At 45.0% G+C, this 20457-nt stretch overlaps 5 protein-coding genes across 5 annotated transcripts; 1 reads left to right on the forward strand and 4 right to left on the reverse strand.

Annotated features, from left to right (window-relative positions):
• Positions 1–1687: 1687 nt before the first annotated feature.
• Positions 1688–2405, reverse strand: LOC129617670 (eukaryotic translation initiation factor 3 subunit C-like). The gene is made up of 3 exons (XM_055532784.1): positions 2214–2405; positions 1996–2162; positions 1688–1889 (listed from the first exon to the last, which is right to left on the reverse strand). Exons 1-3 carry the CDS (start codon positions 2403–2405, stop codon positions 1688–1690), a joined length of 561 nt encoding a protein of 186 aa, XP_055388759.1.
• A 279-nt stretch (positions 2406–2684) lies between these two features.
• LOC129617666 (uncharacterized) lies at positions 2685–5077 on the reverse strand. The gene is made up of 7 exons (XM_055532780.1): positions 4882–5077; positions 4409–4509; positions 4091–4309; positions 3814–4035; positions 3443–3763; positions 3256–3392; positions 2685–3210 (listed from the first exon to the last, which is right to left on the reverse strand). Exons 1-7 carry the CDS (start codon positions 5075–5077, stop codon positions 2685–2687), a joined length of 1722 nt encoding a protein of 573 aa, XP_055388755.1.
• A 461-nt stretch (positions 5078–5538) lies between these two features.
• On the reverse strand, positions 5539–6446 carry LOC129617667 (GTPase Obg-like). Its single transcript, XM_055532781.1, has 5 exons — positions 6086–6446; positions 5944–6044; positions 5835–5902; positions 5647–5764; positions 5539–5601 (listed from the first exon to the last, which is right to left on the reverse strand). Exons 1-5 carry the CDS (start codon positions 6444–6446, stop codon positions 5539–5541), a joined length of 711 nt encoding a protein of 236 aa, XP_055388756.1.
• A 9281-nt stretch (positions 6447–15727) lies between these two features.
• LOC129617668 (thioredoxin reductase-like) lies at positions 15728–17731 on the reverse strand. Its single transcript, XM_055532782.1, has 11 exons — positions 17602–17731; positions 17383–17543; positions 17206–17337; positions 17004–17146; positions 16889–16955; positions 16780–16839; positions 16648–16734; positions 16406–16599; positions 16200–16356; positions 15900–16154; positions 15728–15856 (listed from the first exon to the last, which is right to left on the reverse strand). Exons 1-11 carry the CDS (start codon positions 17729–17731, stop codon positions 15728–15730), a joined length of 1515 nt encoding a protein of 504 aa, XP_055388757.1.
• Positions 17732–17894: 163 nt separating this feature from the next.
• LOC129617669 (AP-1 complex subunit mu-like) lies at positions 17895–19673 on the forward strand. Its single transcript, XM_055532783.1, has 9 exons — positions 17895–17992; positions 18042–18142; positions 18242–18594; positions 18638–18773; positions 18885–19024; positions 19070–19237; positions 19283–19406; positions 19454–19569; positions 19614–19673. Exons 1-9 carry the CDS (start codon positions 17895–17897, stop codon positions 19671–19673), a joined length of 1296 nt encoding a protein of 431 aa, XP_055388758.1.
• The last annotated feature ends 784 nt before the right edge of the window (positions 19674–20457 follow it).

Consider the following 20457-nt stretch of genomic DNA (forward strand, 5'->3'; position numbering starts at 1 on the left):
ATCAGTTCAGTTTTTCTCCGTGCACTGCCGTAGTCAGTCTTTTTTGCGTCGTTGTAGTTTTCCCCTACCAAACAACTCGTATGGTCAGATGGGATGGACAGGCACTGCTAAATTTGTTTCTCGACACGTGCGTCGCCGCCCGCATCGCCAAATCGGTGGTGGGCAGCCACATCACAAGTGGAACTACATCAGGTGGGGCGACTGCAGATGGCCCTCAGAGACAAGTTCATTTCAGAAATGTCCTTGATCGTTTGGTTATCAAGGGAAAGATTCAATCAACATTAGAACGATGCAAAGAGTTCAAGAATACGCTGAGGAGTTGATTACACTTGCTAAAAAAGGTAATTTCGGAAGGGATTTCAGATCGTCACACAACTCTCGCAGACAGTATCGTTTCCCATCGTCAAGTTGAGTCCATCATTCGAACCCCAACCGCACGTCAAATTCTGTATGAGGAGCTTGTGCCACACTATGCGGATCGCCATCTTCACTTTACGCGCGTCGTTGATCTCTGGTATTTGAGACCAATCGATGGGGCTCGTATGGGACTCTTGGAGCTCGTTGACCGGTAGGGACACCCACCCAAATGCTTCCCAACATTTCAATGCAGTCCAGGGGAAACGAGGCCCGCAAGTCCTGTCGGGTATGCCAAGAAGCTGTATTTGTTTCAAAAAATGAAATATGGAACATACAAAGAGAAGCGGGAACATTGGAAGGTGAGATTCAATTTAAATCTTAGCATCTGGTTGTGTCAGCAAGCTGTATTGGAGGGTGTTATCGATAGCAAGGGTGTTCTGGTTCGCTCCAAAGACCAAATACCAAACCCGAATCGAAATGCTGTGGTAGGTCTCAGCGATCTGAGTTTGGCTATTGGTGCATTGTGTCTCAGTGGAAAGACGGTGTTAATCATGATGTTGAAGCTTTCGTACCATCAGTAACACTGGATGAGCCTCTTCGCATAGATACAGGACTGGTTGAAAAACCAAAGAAGGAGAAGAGTTGGGCCTTGGTCCCCATTAATGACGCGCTGGTGGAGCTGACGAAAACCAGGAGCGCGTACGGGCTGGTGAAGCAGACGGAAACCAGAAGCGCCTCGTCCCCTCTAAAGAAAGGGCTGGTGGAGGTGACGAAAGCCAGGAGCGCCGCGTACGGGCTGGTGGAGCAGACCAGCTCGTCCCCTGTAAAGAACGGGGTGGTGGAGGTGACGAAAACCAGACGCGCCGCGTACGGGCTGGTGGAGCAGACGAAAACCAAGAGCGCCTCGTCCGAGGTGACGAATACCAGGAGCGCCTCGTACGGCCTGATGGAGCAGGACGAAGACCAGAAGCGCCTCGTCCCCTGGAAAGAACGCGCTGGTGGAGCTGACAGATATCAGTAACTCCCTGGCCCCTGTGAGGAAGGCGCTGGCGGAACTGGTGGCCCCTCGATCGTCTAAGCCGCAATTCGACCACAAAGTTTTGAGTTACAAAGGGCGCAAGATGGTTGTCCGCAACAATACGGCTTTTGAACAATTCCTAACTCCATTAGATTTCACGAAGAAAAGAAAGACGTTCAGATTTAGAGGGAAAGTCGAAAAATTTCCTCAGATATGATATTTTTGTTTTTGTTCATTTTGGAGAGTCGGGGGCTGAGATTTGTGAGAAAAAATTGTGCTTTCACCAGTCAAAAGTAGGACAAAAGAGCGAGTCTACCAACGGCGCCTTTGAGTCGAAACCCCTGGCCTATTCCCAGAACGCGCCCCATTGATCGCTTGCGGCCTGTATTGGGAGAAGGGTCTGTCCTGTTGATCTTCGCGACCATAAAATCTCCTTTGTTCATTCCCGCCCCATCGCTCATCGTATCGACGAACACCACGATCTTCACGTTGATTAGCTTGAGCCATAACATACCTAAACGAAAGGATCAAATGTTTGATAGAGAGGAAAAAATAAATAGCATTGCTAGTTCCAAAAGGAAGAACCTGTGGTGATGTGCTAGAGGACATTCAGGACTTACTTAGGGTTACGATAGTTCAGCATGACTTCATTCTGGTCCACAGCTTGTGCAATCTTTTCAGTCAATTGAAGGGCGAGAACTTGTAACGGTGTTCTTTCAACACGATTGATCAAAACACACTCGGAAGATTCATCCCAACTTCCTGAGAGCGCGCCTTGAATCATCATCTACATGCGAAACAAGACTCTTAGGATGATCACAGTGCAGGGACCACTCACTTTGCTGACAATGGAATGAGCCGTCGAAACCGGAAGATTGAACATCTCTGACAGTTGTTTGATGTTGAAGGAATCGTAGAGTGAGGAATAGCTGAACAGATACGTTCTCAAAGCTTCTTCTTTAATGCGATTTGTTAGAATTTCTTTTACTTCTGCACTATCCGGTAAGCTTGCCCAAAACTTCATCGACATCACATATTCAGCACACGGCTTCCAATTTCCCTTTTGAAGGGGCCTTCGTTGCAGCCATCACGGTTTCGCGGGGATTTTCGGGTGGTCCGGTGAAGATTTGACGGTCATATGCTTCGAGCAACCGACGGAAGTTTCGAGCGATCGGCTTTTTAGAGTAGTCAAAACGGATTTGCCGCCATGGACGGCACTTCAAGCAGCATTGCACATCTGAAAAGATCAAGAGAGAAAATATAGAGAAGTTGAGATGCCAATAACATAAGCAAACTAGTAGCAGGAGTCTCACATGTTGTGGACAGCTTCAACGAGATCAGCCGCAATGTGCATATGGTAAGGAAGAAGGCGGCGCTTCTCTAATCTCTCTTGTTCGGGAGATTTTTCAACACCCCGAGGATTGGAAAGTCCCTGAGCCAGGAGCTCTTTGTATCTTCCCATTGCACAAACCTCCGAGAGATAATTGTGCGCTTCAGAAATCAATCCGAGACGGAAAGCAGAGAGACCCAGTTGAACGAGATTTCGATTGTAGAGAATCTGAGTTGAAATGTTGCATTGAGACGCCAATTCCTGGACATTCGCAGTCTGCAAAAGATCTCGAGCATCGTAGAAGTATCCATGAAGAGATTCGTAGTAAGCCAGATAAAGAACCACACGCGTCTTGATCTTGATATCAGCCGATGACTCCAAAACTTGACGACATAAATTAGGAACAATTTTATTTGCAGCAAAGTCGCCAGATAACGATGAAACGTCGTTGTGCTGAAGACGTTTCTTAACAAGTTCCCACATACGAGAGGCAATTGCGTCATTCCTGAGAGGTGATTGATGACAGAGATGAATCATGGTAAGAACCTACTTGTAGTAAATCTGTTCCAAGATACGAAGACTTATAATGCGAGAACATTCTGCCTGCTCTGCAGATACAGAATAGATGTACGCCTTCCATAACAGCGCTAGAATATCAACAGTTTGCCCCAAGCGGACCTTGTACTCCTACAGCAGAACACAGAGGTAGACTCATTCTCTACACCACTATTCCTTACGACAGCGTGTACGTCAGTCAGCTGGAGGGCCTTCGTCAGTTCGTCATCAAGGCGCTCCAAAAAGCTCGTGCAAATCAATGCTGTGCTCATTCTTGCCTTCGACTCCTTCATCTCTCCGTCCCCTCCCTCCTGTTGCACCTTCAATAGCGCTGCAGTCGACGTCCCTTCAGTTTCAGGCTCCAACGCCGACTCTTCTTCCTCTTCTTCAGCGATTAGGAAAGGGAAGTAACAATCCTTTTCCTTTCGCAAGATAGAGAGTGCGGAATCGATCTGTTGATAGCACAGCATCCACTGCTGAGAAGGCATGCAAGCAAATGCCCCCTATAAAAGAGAGACACGAGGTTTACAGCTTGGAACATCTGCTTCATTACATTGTCTAGATTATCCACTTCATATTGCCGCTTACCAAAATTCGCGTCAAAGTACGCGCTAATTAAATGACCAAGAACTTCCAAAACGTTCTTCGATCCAACGCTTTTCGCCGCATCAGCCAATTCGTGCAAATGGCGGATTTGTTCAATCCGATCGAAGCCCTTTCTTCCTCTGAGCGCCGTTACTTCCTGCAATTTCTTCGATATCAGATCTGCATCAATCTTCTCCCCAGCTAGAATAATTGGAGTATCTCTAGTACGACCAAGTTGCGCCCACAGCTTCTGGCACTTGTTTAGCTGCTTTGATTTTTGGTGCAGCTTTCTCTTTATCCTTGACTTTCGCTTTGTCTGGTTTTGCTTTTTTATCATCTGTCTTCTTTCCCCATCTCTCAAGCGCATAATCGTATCGATCGACGTCTTTTCCAGGTTCCTCATGAACAGATTCATCGCTTGAACTTCCCCACTCATTATCATCTGAATCTTCGGATGCGGAGTCCTAAACAAAAAATCAGGAATTCAACAAAACAGCAATTACAACCCTATTATTATTCAATATTCAATCCAATCAACATCCGATTATCCTTCCAGCATCTACCTTCGCTTTTCCATCTTCATCATCAGACGAGAGATCAGAGGAACTTTCATCCTCACTACTGCTTTCACTTGAGGTCTCAGAAGAATCTTGGTCAGATCCCCCTCAATGTCGTCATCATCATCAGCAAAATGAGAGGGATTCTTGAGATACTCTTCAATTTTGTCGCGATACTCTTCAACACCCTTGCGAACTTTTGCACGAAGTGTATTGAATGCGGCAGCTTTGGGCTTGGTTAGCTTTTTCAACCACTCTTTATCCGCAAATTTGTCATTCACATATTTCTGATAAAGTAGGCACGGAATTAATCATCATGTGTGAGTGCCTACCTCAAGTTCTGCGATCACACGCACGAAGAAATGCGGCAATCCTTCCTTCTCAATGAGAGTGCGGGCCTTGGATGTGGCTTTCAGAAGAGTGTCAAAAACCTGAAGAACGGAGCGTGTCCCAAACGGTCTAAACCGAACGCCTCGCACCTTCTTGAACTTGCGCAAAATCTTCAATTTTTCGGCGATCAGTCATTGTTTTGATGATCTGTTGCAAATTCGTCCACTGCTTATCTTTCGCTGATCGAACAACACGACGCTCATCTTCGTCATCACTACTATCAGACCATTGTGGCCCAACGCGCTCCAGCTGCTGGAGCTTTTTTTGGGGGCCGCCTGAAATCATCGATAAGCAGCTGGTCTGTCAGTTGCTCCCCCACCTGAACGTCTTCCGACTCCGAGTCTGAGGAAGGACACATCAGACGAGTCGTCATCCGATGACGATGAAGTTTCATCGTCTTTCCCCCCAAAACTTCGAAGTCATCTCTTCGGGCATCTTGATCACGGGTTTGTGTCAGTAGGTGCCACGTGATAGAGTCTTACGATGACAAGATGGTACGCGTCCAATATCCAGCTTGTAGGCAAGGGCACTGTATCTCGTCAGGACAGCAGAAAATGCACCATATACATTGGGTCAGATGGTACTGGGACAGATCGGGAGTTAAGAAGGTTCTGTTTGATGAACTAGGCTCTTTAACGCGTCAACAAGTCCTGAGGAAAGAAGGATGTTGTTCGGCGTAATTGACTCAAACACTGACGAGGAACTCCGTCGCCAAATTTTGCGCTTGTCTGATGAAAAATAGAAAGCTACAGAACAACATGAACAATGTTTACTGGAATGACCATTGCTTGTGGTGCGGAATCTATCACCTGAAATAGAAATGTGGCAGATGATGTTAAACGGATTACACTTACCGACTTCCACAAAATATCAATTTTTGGCACAGTCTCATTCGGACGAATATCGCATTTGTTCGCAATAACGATGAAAGGTTTGTTTGACAATTTTGAAGAATATTTATCAACTTCCTTTCTACGTATTGATTGGAGGAAGAATATATTGTGGACTTCGTTTCATGGAGAGCGAACCCATAAACTCATACCTCAAGAGAGAGAAGGCATCCCATGGCGGGAACCGTTCATTTGACATATCAACGATGAACGCTAAGGTCTAGAGAAGGAAACGATCGACACACAAAGAATAGAACCTACTTTTGTTCGTTCAGCATGTTGTAAAAACCGCGTTCCCATTCCGATTCCAGCATGAGCCCCTTCAATAATGCCTGGAAGATCAGCGATAGTGATTTCAGACTCTGCGAAACAAGGAGAATGGACGAAAGCAAGACCAATAAACTGACGATCGGTGTATTTGATGGTTCCGATGTTTGGGGCTTTTGTCGTGAAAGGTTCCGGGCTGACTGTTGCACGACAACGCGTAATCTAGATTGAAATGTGAGCAAGCGAGGCAGATAAGTGAACTCAACTGCGCTAATTATTGTAGATTTTCCAGCATTGGGAAAGCCGAGAAATCCAACATCAGCTAAACACTTCACTACAAGGTAAATAAGACGTCTTTCTCCACTGACACCAGGTTCACAAGTATGAGGATTCCTGAATTGGAGAATATCATGAGAACGAAGATCAACTTCAAACGTATGCGCACTCCATTGTATTGCCAGTACCACCTTCCCCTCCACGCGCCACAATGAGCTCATAGTCCTGCAAAGGATGATTTTTACCGACTTGAAGCTCCACTTACTCGTTCCTCAAGTTCACCAAAAATCGGCAGTACATTGCAATCAAGATTCAATTCGTAACTTCGATCATACAGTCTACATTCTTCTTGAGCACTGAGGTCGTAGACAACAGTTCCCTATCAAACACACTCTCCACATCAATTCCAATAGACGCTTACCTATTGGGACTTTCAGAACAACATCCTCTCCATGATCCCCGTGGGTTTCTTTTCCCTAAAGAGCAAACATTAGTTTAAACCAATTCCCATGACGTATTCGAACCATCCCGTTAGCTCCCCTCCCTGCTGTCGCTCCAATGTATCGTTTGTAACCTTTTGCGTTCTGTAATGCAAAGTCTTTCAGAAGCTGAACTGCGACTGCTCACAGTCTCATTGGTCATCATGTCCCCGTAAAGTCTGGAGAATCCAGAAAGTCTTTCGCACGCTTTAAGAATGACATGTCCGCCTCTTCCTCCATTCCCTCCCGCCGGCTTTCCTGCGAATCAGAACATTCCCCGCCGAGTTTGATCAACTCAACACGGTGTATTCCTCACCTGGTCCGATGTGGTGTCTCTTTGTCGGCTTTATGTACTCGAGAGCGCCATTTCCCCCAACGCCTGAATACACTGCACAACCAGTTGACTTATCCCTAGATTCGCCTACTTTCAAAACGAGAGAGTCCAAAACGGGAGCGTCCTACGAGATATCTGGTCGATGGGGGCGAGTAGGAATCATCTTACGTTTCCGGTGCGTGTTGTGAATGCGTATTCAAGAGCACTTCCATACTTGTCACGAAGCGCACTAAACCATCGTTTTTGAACTTTTGACACAAAATGGATGTTTTTTGTATCGAGCAACATTCGTTATTTGCACAAAACTGATTTGAAAAAAAACAAATTCAAAACTGCATTTTCTATTTTTGTGAGGAACAGAACCGCAAAAGGTTGCTTGATTTGGCTGCTGCTGCTTCTCGTCCGGCTGATTGTCCGTTTAGCGGATGCCGGAATCAATGATTTCAAACGTCCGACAGAAACTCGATTTTCGAGAGGCGCTTGCCGTTTCAGGGATTGGAGGTTTGGGACTCGTTCGGCGGCCTCGCGGAGGCGATGTCTCATTCATCGGTGATGCCGGATGTCTGAAGGAATACGAATCGAGTCTTGGTTTGATCAATTTATTCCTACAGTGGTATTTTGGTGCATCGCTGTCCCTTGATTCCGATTGGGTCGTCGAACAACTCAATTCCTGTACCAGTTGCTGTCAAGAGTCTTCCAATCAATTCTCTCCGAATCCTGTGATCATTTCTTTTTTTCAAATCGTTTAGAGTCTCAACAGCAAGCCAGCGACCACCAGAGCACACAACAGGCCTACAAAAGCGAATCATCATACACCCCCTCTTAATTGATTCACTAACCGTATCACTCCATCAAATCCAGTTTCTTTCAGAAGCTGAAATTTTACTGCTGGATCGAATCGAGACGACTTCAAGGATGAGTCTAAGAAAAAATCTGAATCACCCAAAATCGGAAGTTTTTGCCTTGGAGTTTCCAACATGGAGACTTCAGCGCGTTTTCCATTCCTCTCAGAAGCCATCGTACTATCACTTCTTGTTTTCTGATTGAAGGTCGTCATGTCATCATAACCCCACACAACTTCAAAATAGCTTTCCAATATTGTTGTTCGTTCTCTCGTTTTTCCTCGCGAGTCTTTCAGAGTCGCCAAATCTTTTGACGCGTTTTCCTCAAACAACGGCTCCAGATTCTTTGTTCTGTTATAGCGACTGTAATTTGTTTGACGAACTGGAGTTTCTGAATGTTGTCGTGCAGTAGCGTATGAAGTCCCAGGCAGGTGACTTGCACAACTATGGAAGCAAGTTGGTGTGCGTTCATTTGGGGAAGATCCACGATGCTTCTCTTCATGGATTGGAGTGCAATTGATGGTCTGCGGGTCGGTGTTCATCATTGCAATAAGCAAACTTGGAATTGGGTTTTTCGAAATGTTTATTGGAGGCGATGAAATCATGCGACTCACGACGCTCTTGAAGACAGCAGGGGAAGCAGGCAGGTCCCCTAAAGAAAGAAGAAGCTAACAGGGAAAACCGCTTCGTTTTCATTACCTGGAACCAATAGGATCTTCTCTCGTGGAAGCTCAATTGAGGCACAAACAGGAAGAAATTCCAAAACATCGAAAATACGTCGAAGGATTTCTTTTCCGTTGGACTCGCCGTAACGCTTGACGCATTCGTCTTCAAGTCCATAGGCGTTAGCAACGAGAAAATCTTCAGTTGAGCCTGACAGATTGAGGTTGAAGACTTCTCATTAATAATTTTCATACCCCTCAACAAAATGAGTCTCGTAGGAAACAAGAGTTTCAGTGAAAAGATTAATCCGATGAATTCAAGACATTCCGATATTGTTGTGCATAAACAAAAATTTCCCAATAGAACGACAGATGGTCTTGGAGAACTTTCACGCTCCTGTCCATCGATTAGTGTTTCAAGATATGGATGGAGGTCGTAGGTTGCAGAGGAGAGCGTTGATGAGTTCTGCTTGTGAGGATAAGGTGAAAGTTCCAGTTCTACCAGTGGATTGCATAGAACATGAATTGGGTCCATGGTTGGTTGAAGCTTCACCCAAATTGGTTCAAAACGGAAAACATCAGCTACAGCATCGCAGAGATTCCACAAATCGCCGAGAGATAGGAATTTGTCATCAAGGTATGGCAGACGTTGTTGAGCTTGAAACTCAGAGGTGAGTTTCTCATGAGTGATGTTGTCCGCGAGGCTCCAACCGTAACGTCGATATCTCTTCACATTAGAGATTGTTCTTCTTGCAAGTCCGATATTCAGTTCATGTTTTTCCGCTAGAGTTTGTAACAATGTGACGGTCTTCCAAGAAATGTCCTCTGGAGCGATTTTGAAAATATTGCTGCTGGTTTTGCGCGGCAATCGATGAGAAGGGGGAAGACGCCTTCTACTTCTTGATTGCCTTTCTTCTGAAGATCCTCGTCGTTGAGATTTTCCGCTGGATTGATTCTCAGGTGACGCTTCACTCTCTCGTGCTGGAGTCCCAGAGCAAGGGTTCGGAATTTCAGAAACTAGATGCTCAAGATAATCAAGTGACTCAGATGATGTTTGTATAGCAATCATATCTTCATCATAAATCTCCAATGAGGTTTTGCTCATCATCTCTGGATCGTTCCCTTCCAATACTGGATAATGCGTTTGCCGATTCTCTGGTTTGTTTGAGTTCAACGATTCGATAATTTGAGTTTCGAATGGAGCAAGAAATGAAACGTGTGAAGGCTCTCGTAGCGGCGTATTGTTAATCTCAGTAGATGTGGGCATCTGGCTTCGAGCATCTGTTGGTTGTTCAGGCGTCGCTGGGGAAATTGGTGAGAAGTGAAAACTCAAATCCTGGGAAACTTCATTGACCTCAACAGATTGCAGCGTCGCCTCATTCACTTCAAGATTTTGTTGCTTTTTTACAACAGAGTCAAACAAAGACGCTTTCTTCTCTATCAATGGCAAGCAAGGGCCTTGGAGTGATTCACGCGTTGAACCCATCGATTCAAAAAAGTGTTTGAATGTACTGCTGATATTCTTCCCTGCTGGTTCTTCTATTCGATCGGGTTCATCTTCCGTGACAATTTCATTCTCCGCCTTCTCGGTTTCAATTTCTCCTCCATCGTATTCAGAATTCTTGATTTCTCCAGAAATTGGTGAAAACGACAGAAGATCAAGAGGCGACACTGGAATTTCCGCTGAATCCTGATAGAATACTTTCAAGCTGTTCTTTTCTACTCTTTCGATTTTCTCCAGTGATGTTCGTCTCGATGCGTCAACAAATCCTTTCAATGATTCGATTTCACAATTTATTGGAAAACTGGGTTCATCTGATTGTGTTGTTGTTATCAGTGGCTTCTCATCAGGAATCGTTGATCTCCGTTCTAAATCAGCAATCGCTTCATCTTTCTTCGTCTTCACGACTGAAACAAAGTCTTGTCGTGTTCTAAACAATAGCTCCGTTCCTGGAATATCATTTTTTCGAATTGCCTTTAGGAGAAGACACTAATGAGACAAAGATCACAATCACGATGGCTCACCTCAATAAACTCAGCGAAACACAAGCCCCTTTGATTCCCAAGCACATCGTAAGTTGCAATGAGTTGGCGTGCAATACTTTCTGCCAACTCGCGTCTCCAGTAATCAACCATATCTGCTGCTACAGCCATCAATGCAACGCTTTCCCTGTTGATTCGTGGTTGTTGATTGTTGATGGGAGACGTTGAGCTCTTCTGATGAACAAATGCTTCAGTTGTTAGTGCAACGCTCGTAGATGTTGTTGTCGTTTGAAGTCCAACATCTGAATGTTCATAATCTTGATCAAATTTGTTTCGAAGGCGTCCAGTGGTGGGAATAGGTGCAGTTGGATTGTTTGAACGGCACCCGACCGCAGGTTGACGCTGAAATGATCCAGTCCTCCGTTGATATTCGTATTCCTCAACAGGAGCGACTCTGGATAACTCACTTCTGGTGTTGTGTGTTTGAACAGTTGGTACAGTCGGAGTTCTTCTTCCGGTCATCGGAATGTGCTTCTCATAATGAATGGCATCTCTTTCACTGAACTCAGCAGGAGAGCTCTTCAAGTCTGTTACTGGCGAGGAAAAGAAATGTTTGGAAGAACCTGATTGATTTCGTGTTGGATGTCCCAATGTTGGACATTTTAAAGACATTGGGGGGAATCGGGTTTCTCAGATTGGGTGTCCGATGATGAGAGTTAGATTGTCCATGAGCAGATGAACCTTGTGCATCAGAAATCAATTCTTCATCAAGATGATTCTTGTTTCTTCTAGACATCTGATATGTGCCAGCGCGATGAACGATAGCAGGAGATGCAGCATGATTGAATGTTGTAGTGAACAATTTTCTTTGGAAAGTAGAAGATGAAGTTGCAATGTCATCCCGAACCAAATTTCTACTGGTGAAATCATCATCGTTGCATCCCAGTGTGTCACAAGGCGTCTTGTATTGATTTTCAGTCGAGGGAATTCCTTTACGAGCTGTTGACGAAGTGATACGGATCCCATCAAATTGACCACTCAGGGACTCGTCAACAACAATTTCATTGTCCACATCGCCATCCGCTCCACAGAGAAACCCTCCAGCCCCTCCGCTGTCGCTGGTGCAAGTTCTTCCAAAGAGATTTGTTCCACTCGACACTGTATTTAGAAGTGTTGCAAATCCTTGTTGAATTTCTGATCCAATGAGTGACGCAGCAACATCAGCGGCTAAGCTAGATCGAATTGAAGTCCCTGGGCCAGAATCAGTCGTATCTCCTCTTATGGACTCCATTGGGGTGGCTGAAGAAGGAGCGACGATGGAAGCTTGGGAACACCTCTCAACATTTGAAACAGGACAGGAATCAGTCGTCGTTGAAGATGCTATCATGCCACTGAGACCTCCGTAGTCGAAAAACGACCCTCCAGCGTGTTCAACTCTTGATGAATTCGTTCTTGATGTTTTATTCTTCAAACGCGGTTTTTCCCCCTCAGCAGAAGGAGCGATCAAGGAAGAGGAGCGTTCTGAAGGTCGAAGAATTCCGTTTTCTGGTGACGCTCTGACTGGTTTCCCTATTGATCTTGAACGACGCAATGAAGACTTTTTTTTTCCTTAACTGGTCGTCTCCAGACGCTTCATGTGCACCAAAGAATTTCTTGATCCCGCTCAACAGATTGAAAGGATTCTTTGCTAAGAAATCGAAATCTGGCTGCTTCTCAATCTCAGAAGTAGAAAAGAATTGAAGTGCACTTGAATTTCTTGGCACCACTCGCCCTGTTTCTCCTTTGAATCCGGTATCTCTGGGGCAAGAGAGATGGCGAACAGCATTCCAGAAAGTTTGTCCTAAAGGTGCTGCCAACGATGGCTCCAACTTCTCCTCTCGTCCTGCGCGTTTTTCGCTCGCTACCACGGTAAGCAGCTGCGTCATCAAACGAGTTAGTTCGATAAGATTCAGGAAAGAATCCCCGTCGCTATCGAAGTGGAGGAAGATCATCTGCAGGCGAATCAACGTTATCGGCGAAATTCCTGTAGAACGCTCGGTCGTTGTTGTTGCTTCAGAATAGAGGACGATTGGAGCATGGAGAGTAAGTTGGGGCTGGGGGCACACTTTCGTGATAACGCTTGGTGCTAACGGTGAAGACGCCAACATCCCACTGATGAAATCGGTTTCTTCAATTGAACCTTTGTGTGTCGTATCCAGAAATGAAAACAGTGTGCGGAAATAGGCTTTTCCAACACAGGGATAATTCGTCATGATTGTTTCAAATTCAGCGAAAGTAAGGCGTGGTTCAGTAGACGGATCACAACGACGGTAGAGGGCATCTGCAAAGATTTCACGGAGCACCAGATAACTCTCTTGCCATCCAAATCCAAGAATAGTTTCAGACAGCAGAAGAGGAAGAGAAACGAAAGGACCCCACCTCTTCTTGACCTCTTCAGCAGAAACTGGAGCGAAGGGAAACGGCTCTGCTGCCCCATCATTTTGCCGCTGGTGGTAATACAGGGGTGGGAGATTGATACTCAACATGCACCTGAATTGTTCTATTAAACAAGTTTTGGTTGAAGATGACGTGGCATTATCAGTTTGATATTGCAATTCTATCGGTCCTTAATCCTATAGGATGTGTGTATTATTTTTGCTCGACTTTTCATTTTTGAGGATCACTTATGTTGCATACCTTTGTCTAGAGCGCACATGTGAGAACATCTGGAACAATCTGGAACTGCTGAGATGACTAAAGAGTCTGACAATTTTTTTTCACTGTTTTATTTGTAAGATCTGGCTTAACGGGCCAGTTCTTTTTGAGCGATGAACAACGACGGGCTCAGCTCCGCTTACGTGCAAAATAAGATTGACCCCTTATTACAGATGCTTCTCACAGAAGTTTTGGCAGAGCAACCCGCTGATCCAGCAGCATTTATGATTCAAAAGCTGGAAGAAGCGAGAGGGAAGAAGAACGGAAGTCTATCATCATCTGGGGAAACGAGTGATGAGTTAGAGAGAACAGAAGAAGACTGCTTTGAACCGGCAGCAGGAAGCTCCGCAGTCCGACGAACTTCCGCTAGAGTATCCCCTTTTTTTGGGACCCTGCAGGTGAGAAGAAAGTCAATTTTATAATCTGTAATTCTGCCCTTCAGTCATTCGGTGCAGAAAGCTCTGGACGAAGAGATCCAAGCCACATTCAGGTATCGCTGATCGTTGATGACCATCAAATTGTTCTTTTCTAGATCGGTACAGAAGTATCAGAGAAGAGTAGTGATGATGACGATGATGATGATGATGAGGATGATGAATGCGAGTATGCCGATCTTCCAGACTTGCTCAAAGAGGAATGTCCCAAAAATTGGAACCCTCGGGCTCGTCAGGTGAGACATTGTGATTTTCTCTGAGACGTTTTGTCTTTCTCAGGCAATTTCGGCGGAGGTGGTTCCTCAAGGACCGCTCCAATTTTCAAACGCAAAGAAATCTCCGGAAGAGTCATCAAAAATTCGAGAGGTTCTAAGAAACATGCAAGTATTTCGTCACTTAAACGAAAACAGTCTCTCAAAAATTGTTGAAGCATTTGATAAGCAGGTATGACATAACGATCATGTGTGTATTGATTTTGTCATATTAGAAAGTTGCATCTGGAGCACGTCTACTACACTCAGGAGGAATTCTAGCACATATGTTGATCGTCAAAGATGGAATGATTGATGCTTTGGAGAAGCCGAGTTACTATCTCTCACCTCGGTCCAGATTTTCTCTAGCCCACGATCACCCACCTCCCGACTATATGGTCTCAGCTCCATTCATTCCTGGACCGTGTACTTCGTTAATTTTGGATCCGCCAGCCGCTCTCCTCCAGACATGTCCCGCGAGCCTTTCATTGAGCCCGATGGGGAAGGACACCACTCCAACGGCTGGGTTTGAACTTTCAGATCCCAAACCTTTGCTCTTGCCAGAAGCGTCACCAACTTCAAAACGGAAAGGGGCTTCATGGCTGAGGAAACAACTGTCGTTCGTCACATCGAAGACTCGAACGCCGAAAAATTCATCTGCGTACTCTGATTTAAGTTTTTTTCCCGATGCGTCTTCACCGCTTCGTCGAGCTCTCACTAAAGATGGTTCACCGAAGCGTGGGGGAGCCTTCGGTTCAACATGTTCTCCAATTGAGGAAGAGAACCTCGTTTTTATTCATGCTTTTGGTCCTGGTGATGTTATCGGAGAGTTAGACTTGCTCTCTGAATTCAAATCCGAGCTAACATATCAGGCGAGAATGGAGTACGCGGTGATATGTTGAACCTCATCTTACTCATCCTCTTTCTTAAGCTCAGTAGTGTGGAAGTTGGATCGCGCAATATGCCGCCGTCTGCTCGTTAATATGGCCCACCAACGTCTTTTGGGTATTCAAGAATTTTTAGTCTCAGTCCCTCTATTCAATACGCTGAATCTTGAGGAAATTTCAAAAGTAGCCGATGTTACAACAGAGCTCTACTTTCCTGTAAGCCATTCACTGTTGATCCCACTTGTGTCTCGGAAGCCTTTCCATTGAGTCGCATCGTTTTCACACTTTCAGAAAAATGAAGTCATCGTTCATCAAGGGAGTTTTAATCAAAATTTTTTCATTGTCAAGAGTGGGACGGTAGCACAGAGTAAATCCTACGTTGATGGACATCCGCCTGTTCAAGTATGTTGAATATGCAACACTTCAACTCCTCTTCGCCTCATAGATTCGTCGTCTCAGTGTTGGGTCTTCGTTTGGTGAAAACTCCTTGATGAATACAGCAAGTGAAAGGACCATTCGGTCAACCTTCGTTTCATTAGGCGGTAGCACGGAAGATGCAAACGTCGCTCAGGTCTGTTGGGCTCAACTCTCATTTTTCCAACTCTCGTTCCATTTTCAGGTCTTGATGATCCCGGGAAACGCCTTCATGCGTCTTGTTGGTTCTATTCCAGATATACTTAAACAACGATCCTAGATGGGGTCACATTTTGAATATTATTTCTGCTTGGGAGGCTTGACCGACAAAGTACTTGGGAAGCCAAGTTGTCAAAATCTTCTCCCTTGATTTTACTTGTTTTAATTACTTGTTCGATTTATTGCACCTTACTTTTCATGTATCTTCAATAATCCCGTTTTATTTACAAGTGCGGATAACGAAAGTCTAGCAGTTTTTTGATTTTTTGCTAGGGAGTAAACACAAAAACTCTTTGCAACTTTTTAGCCACATTTTCCACCTCCACATCCTCCCGCAGCAACCCACGACTCTCCAGAGGATCTTGTAATTGCCAAACTGTGGAACGACTCTGCATCAGTGGGATGAATCCCAACAACGCTATCGAAATCCGACTGCAAAATCGTATAAGTGTGAGAATTTCAAAAGCCAACTCACCTTCTTGCAGCCCAATTTTAGAGCCAAAGAGTACCCTTGCGTAATCTCTCCAGCATTCATTCCAACGAAGTGAAATCCAAGAACACGCTCATTCTCACTCTTCAGACAAACGAGTTTCGTCAGCGAGTTTGGGCTCAATTCCACATCCGCTTCATTAACCCGTGCTGACAAAACCTTTGCTCTGTGAGCTGCAGCAATTTCCAGAGTTGGAAATTCGAAAAGGTAAACCTCAACGTTGGCTTGTCCATATTTCTCCTATTTCAATCAGAAGTGAAATGCATTCAGAACTCATTAACTTACAATGGCTGCTTCTTCAGACATTCCACAAGCTCCATATTCGAATGGTGTGAAAACTGCAGTTGGCACCAGATGGTAGTCCATCTGAACTGTTGATCCAGCGAACAAACGGCGAACCAAGAGCTCGCCAGCTTTGATAGCCACTGGAGTTAGTTCCAGTCTAAAGAAATCAAAACATGTCTGCAGTGCACTCCATTCGCTAAACTCACCCTCCGCTTAAAGCATCTCCAACAACAAACAGGCTGGGAACGGAGGATTGCTCGCACGTTGCAATGATTTTTCCCTTGTCATCAAGCTTGACACCCACCGCTTCGAGATTCAGCAATTGTGTATCTGGCAAGCGGCCAGTCGCGTAGAGAATTGTATCGAATTCCTCTGTTGGAAGCCCATCGCTAAACTCAACCTGGACGCAGGCAATTCGAGTCAGTAGTGAGAATTCAAAGCGACATACTTGGAATTTCCCCGAAGTTGTTTTGGTGATTCGAGTTGGGAGCGCACGAACAAATCTTGTTCCCATTTCTTGCATCATTTGGCCGACCTGGTGAGAAAGTGAGGGTTTGAAAACTCTGCGATGGTTTCTGACCTTCTCTGCGCATTGGCGATCGAAGCCACGAAGCAAAATGGAGCGAACTGCGACGGTTGTCTGAATAACAGAAAGTGATGAGGAGGGATTGGAAACGAAAAACGCTAACAGGATATCCGAGTTCAGTCAAAAATCCAGCACACTCGAGCGCGATATATGATGCCCCAACGACAAGACTGAAATAAGAGCAACAGACCGATCAGATAATCGAAAGTCAGGCGTACGTTTTCCCTGGAGAGGTTTTTAGTGAGAAGAGATCGTCAGACGTGATGGCATACTGCTGGGCTCCAGGGACTTCTTCTTCAGATGGAACATTCGGTCTCCCTCCGACAGCAATTAAAATGTACTTGGTTGAAAGCTTCTGGGTCTGGAGAAGCAAAAGGAACGAACAGTCTGTCAACGTGAGACATCACCCTTATAACGCACCTCTCCGTTCTTGACATAAGAGACAGTATGAGGATCTTCAACTCTACCCAACGCATTGATGTATTCCACTTTCTTCGATCGCAAACCCACTCGGTAGCTGAAGTTAAGCTTCTTAACGTATTGTTGTACAGCCTACAATGAAGGGATCCACAACTTCTAAGGACTCAAATCGCCTACATCTATCATTGCGTTCCAATCATGGCCCTTCACTTCAATATTCCATCCGAAATGAGGAGCATCGCCGTGGAGCGCAGGACCCATCGATGCTGCGTAGTGCATGAGCTTCTTAGGGATGCATCCAACATTGACACAAGTGCCACCCAGACCCCATTTGGTTCCTAAGAGGAGCCAGAAAGCGCAAGATACAGAGATGAAGAGAGAGAAAGACACACTAACCGTGAACAGTTGGCTTCACGAAGTCAAACAAAGCAACTTTTTTGGCACCGCACAACATCGCCTCCTTAGCCGCGGCCATTCCGCCAGATCCACCTCCAATTACAACCAAGTCATAATCGTAGCTCGACATTTTGACAAATCAGGTCGCTCAAGAAAAAGTCCCAGTCAGGCAGCCCTTGTGGACCAGTTGGTACTACCCATTCCCTGATTGGTATTTCCCAACGCAAGTCACTTTATTGAGAGCAGCTGCCATTTTTTGAGGGCAGGTGCTCTTTTGTTTCATTGTGGCCAGAATGTCCGGAGCCAGTGCTTTGTTCATTTTGGATTCAAAGGGGAAAGTCATCATAAGTCGAAACTATCGTGGTGACGTTCCTGTTAGTTGTTCAGAGAAGTCAGCACCCTCCCATTGCGGAATCCTTCTATAGTGTTGTTCTTTCCAGATTCTGCCAGTATGTCGTCGAGCAAGAGGAGCATCTTGTTAAGCCAGTTTTTGCAGAAGATGGAATTATCTTTTGCTGGATCCGCCATCGTGATGTTTACTGTGAGTTTCGCCTTGTAGCGTCCATTTCTTCACAAGCTTCGTTTTTTAACAGTTGGTCTGTTCTGTCTATCATTATTTCTTCTGTGTTTCCTTCTCTAGTGGTCGGAGTGACAGTCCACAATTCGAATGCAATGATGATTCTTTCCTTTTTGATTCGGTTGGTAGATGTTCTCAAAAGTTATTTTAAGACGTTAGAAGAAGAGAGTATTCGTGATAACTTCGTCATCATGTACGAGTTACTAGACGAAATGATGGACGATGGATATCCTCAAATCACAGAAGGGAAAGTTTTGCGGGAATATATCAAGAACGAAGCTAATATGCTACTGAGAGATTCCACTCCGGCTGCCCCTCCAGCGTGTGTCACCAATGCGGTCTCATGGAGGGCTGAAGGGATCCGCCACAAAAAGAACGAAATTTTCTTAGATGTTGTGGAAAGGCTCAACCTACTGGTATGTGTGTTGATGCATCAGAAATGTTAGGACTCTCTTGTAGGTCTCAAGTACTGGAACTGTTTTGAGAAGCGAGATATTGGGATCATTAAAAATGAAGTCTTACTTATCGGGGATGCCCGAATTGAAGCTTGGCTTGAACGACAAGTTGCAGTTTGAAGCAACGGGAAGAGGTGCTTATCTCGTAACGATGGAATATTTGAATATATTAGGTCGTAATGGGATTCGAACCCAGGTCGCTAGATTCAAAGTATGACTCTTGTTGCATGTAGGGGGATCGTCTGCAACACCTAAGGGAAAATCCGTCGAGCTTGAGGACATTCGATTCCATCAATGCGTTCGGCTGACGAGATTTGAAGTGGATCGAACAATTTCGTTTATCCCACCTGATGGAGAATTCGAGCTGATGAGCTATCGACTAAACACGCAAGTAGGAGGCTCAGCTTCATGAATCAATCCATTAGCGTTGCGTCAGGTTCGACCTCTGATCTGGGTTGAATGTAGTATTTCTGAACCAGGTCGAGGGCGCTCACGAGTCGATTATATGATCAAAGCCAAATCGAACTTCAAGAGTCGTAGTGTTGCAAACGACGTTGAAATTCACGTTCCAGTTCCTTCTGATGTTGACACTCCGACTTTTAAGGTTTGTGTCGTTGTTGTTGTTTGTCTCTTCATATTCTTTTGTTAGACGTCGATTGGAAACGTTAAATATCTCCCTGATAAAAATGTCATGGTCTGGTATATCAAGCAGTTCCAAGGACAGAAGGAGTTTGTCATGACAGCAAGCTTTGGGTTGCCCACTATTTGTGATGGTAGGTGACACAGTTTTGAACATACTGATCTACAATGTTTCTTTTAGAGGACTACAAAAGCGCATTAAAGCGTCCAATTAACGTTGTTTTTGAGATTCCATATTTCACGGTCTCAAGCATCACAGTTCGTTACCTCAAGATCATTGAGAAGTCGGGTTATCAGGTAGGAGTGGTCTTCCCGATTCTTTCACATGCATCCATTTCCAGGCACTTCCATGGGTTCGCTATATAACACGAAACGGCGACTATCAGTTGCGTATTAGTTAGTTTTATTGGTCTCTTTCTGCGGCGATCACTCCACCCACAAGCGTGAATATCATGGGGATGCTGTGGACAATCAACTACAGATCGTGTTTCTGGTTTTTGTGACTTTCATAATGAGGAGTGGGAGTTTTTAGACCGTTCTTTACCAGCGATTGAGAGTCAACGAACAATTAAGACATCTGGTTCAGAATTTCTGAGTGCCTAGAATGGTGGGGTTGACAAAAGTTCCATAAAATGGAGGAACCGGATAGATGGCAAGAAGATAAACCAAACGGTGAAGCCGAAAAAGCGAAAACTGTGGAGCGTGAGGAAGTTGCTAGTGACGACGTTCCGGTAGCCCGTCTAGTAGACGACAGAAAATGTGACGTACCTGAAGCAAATGGCGAAGAGCCTCCATCTCCGATTATACCAGAGAGTGAACGGCTATGGGGATTCAGACGATCAAACAGTAAAGGTGCAACTAGAAGGAAAGGAGAGCTTCATTGAGATTTCACGTTTCAGAAAATCTCAAGGAATGGCATTTTCATCGAAAGCATATTTTAGTTTTAACAGAAACTGGGAAGCCGGTTTTTTCAAGGTAGAGACGCGGTTTTGTCTGGAATAGTCGATTGTTCACCTCCAGACATGGCGATGAAATTCAGTTAAATTGGATCACTGGTAGGTCGCACAACGAGGTATTGAGCAAAGTGTCAATGTAGGGATCTTCGCCGCACTATGTGGGATGTTTAAGACTGTTTTTGCGGATGGAGAACAAACCCAAAGAGACTCAAAAACCCAATCCCAAAAG

Source organism: Condylostylus longicornis, unplaced genomic scaffold (assembly GCF_029603195.1).
Source record: "Condylostylus longicornis isolate FDR11 unplaced genomic scaffold, ASM2960319v2 ptg000593l, whole genome shotgun sequence".
Taxonomy (NCBI): Eukaryota; Metazoa; Arthropoda; class Insecta; order Diptera; family Dolichopodidae; genus Condylostylus; species Condylostylus longicornis.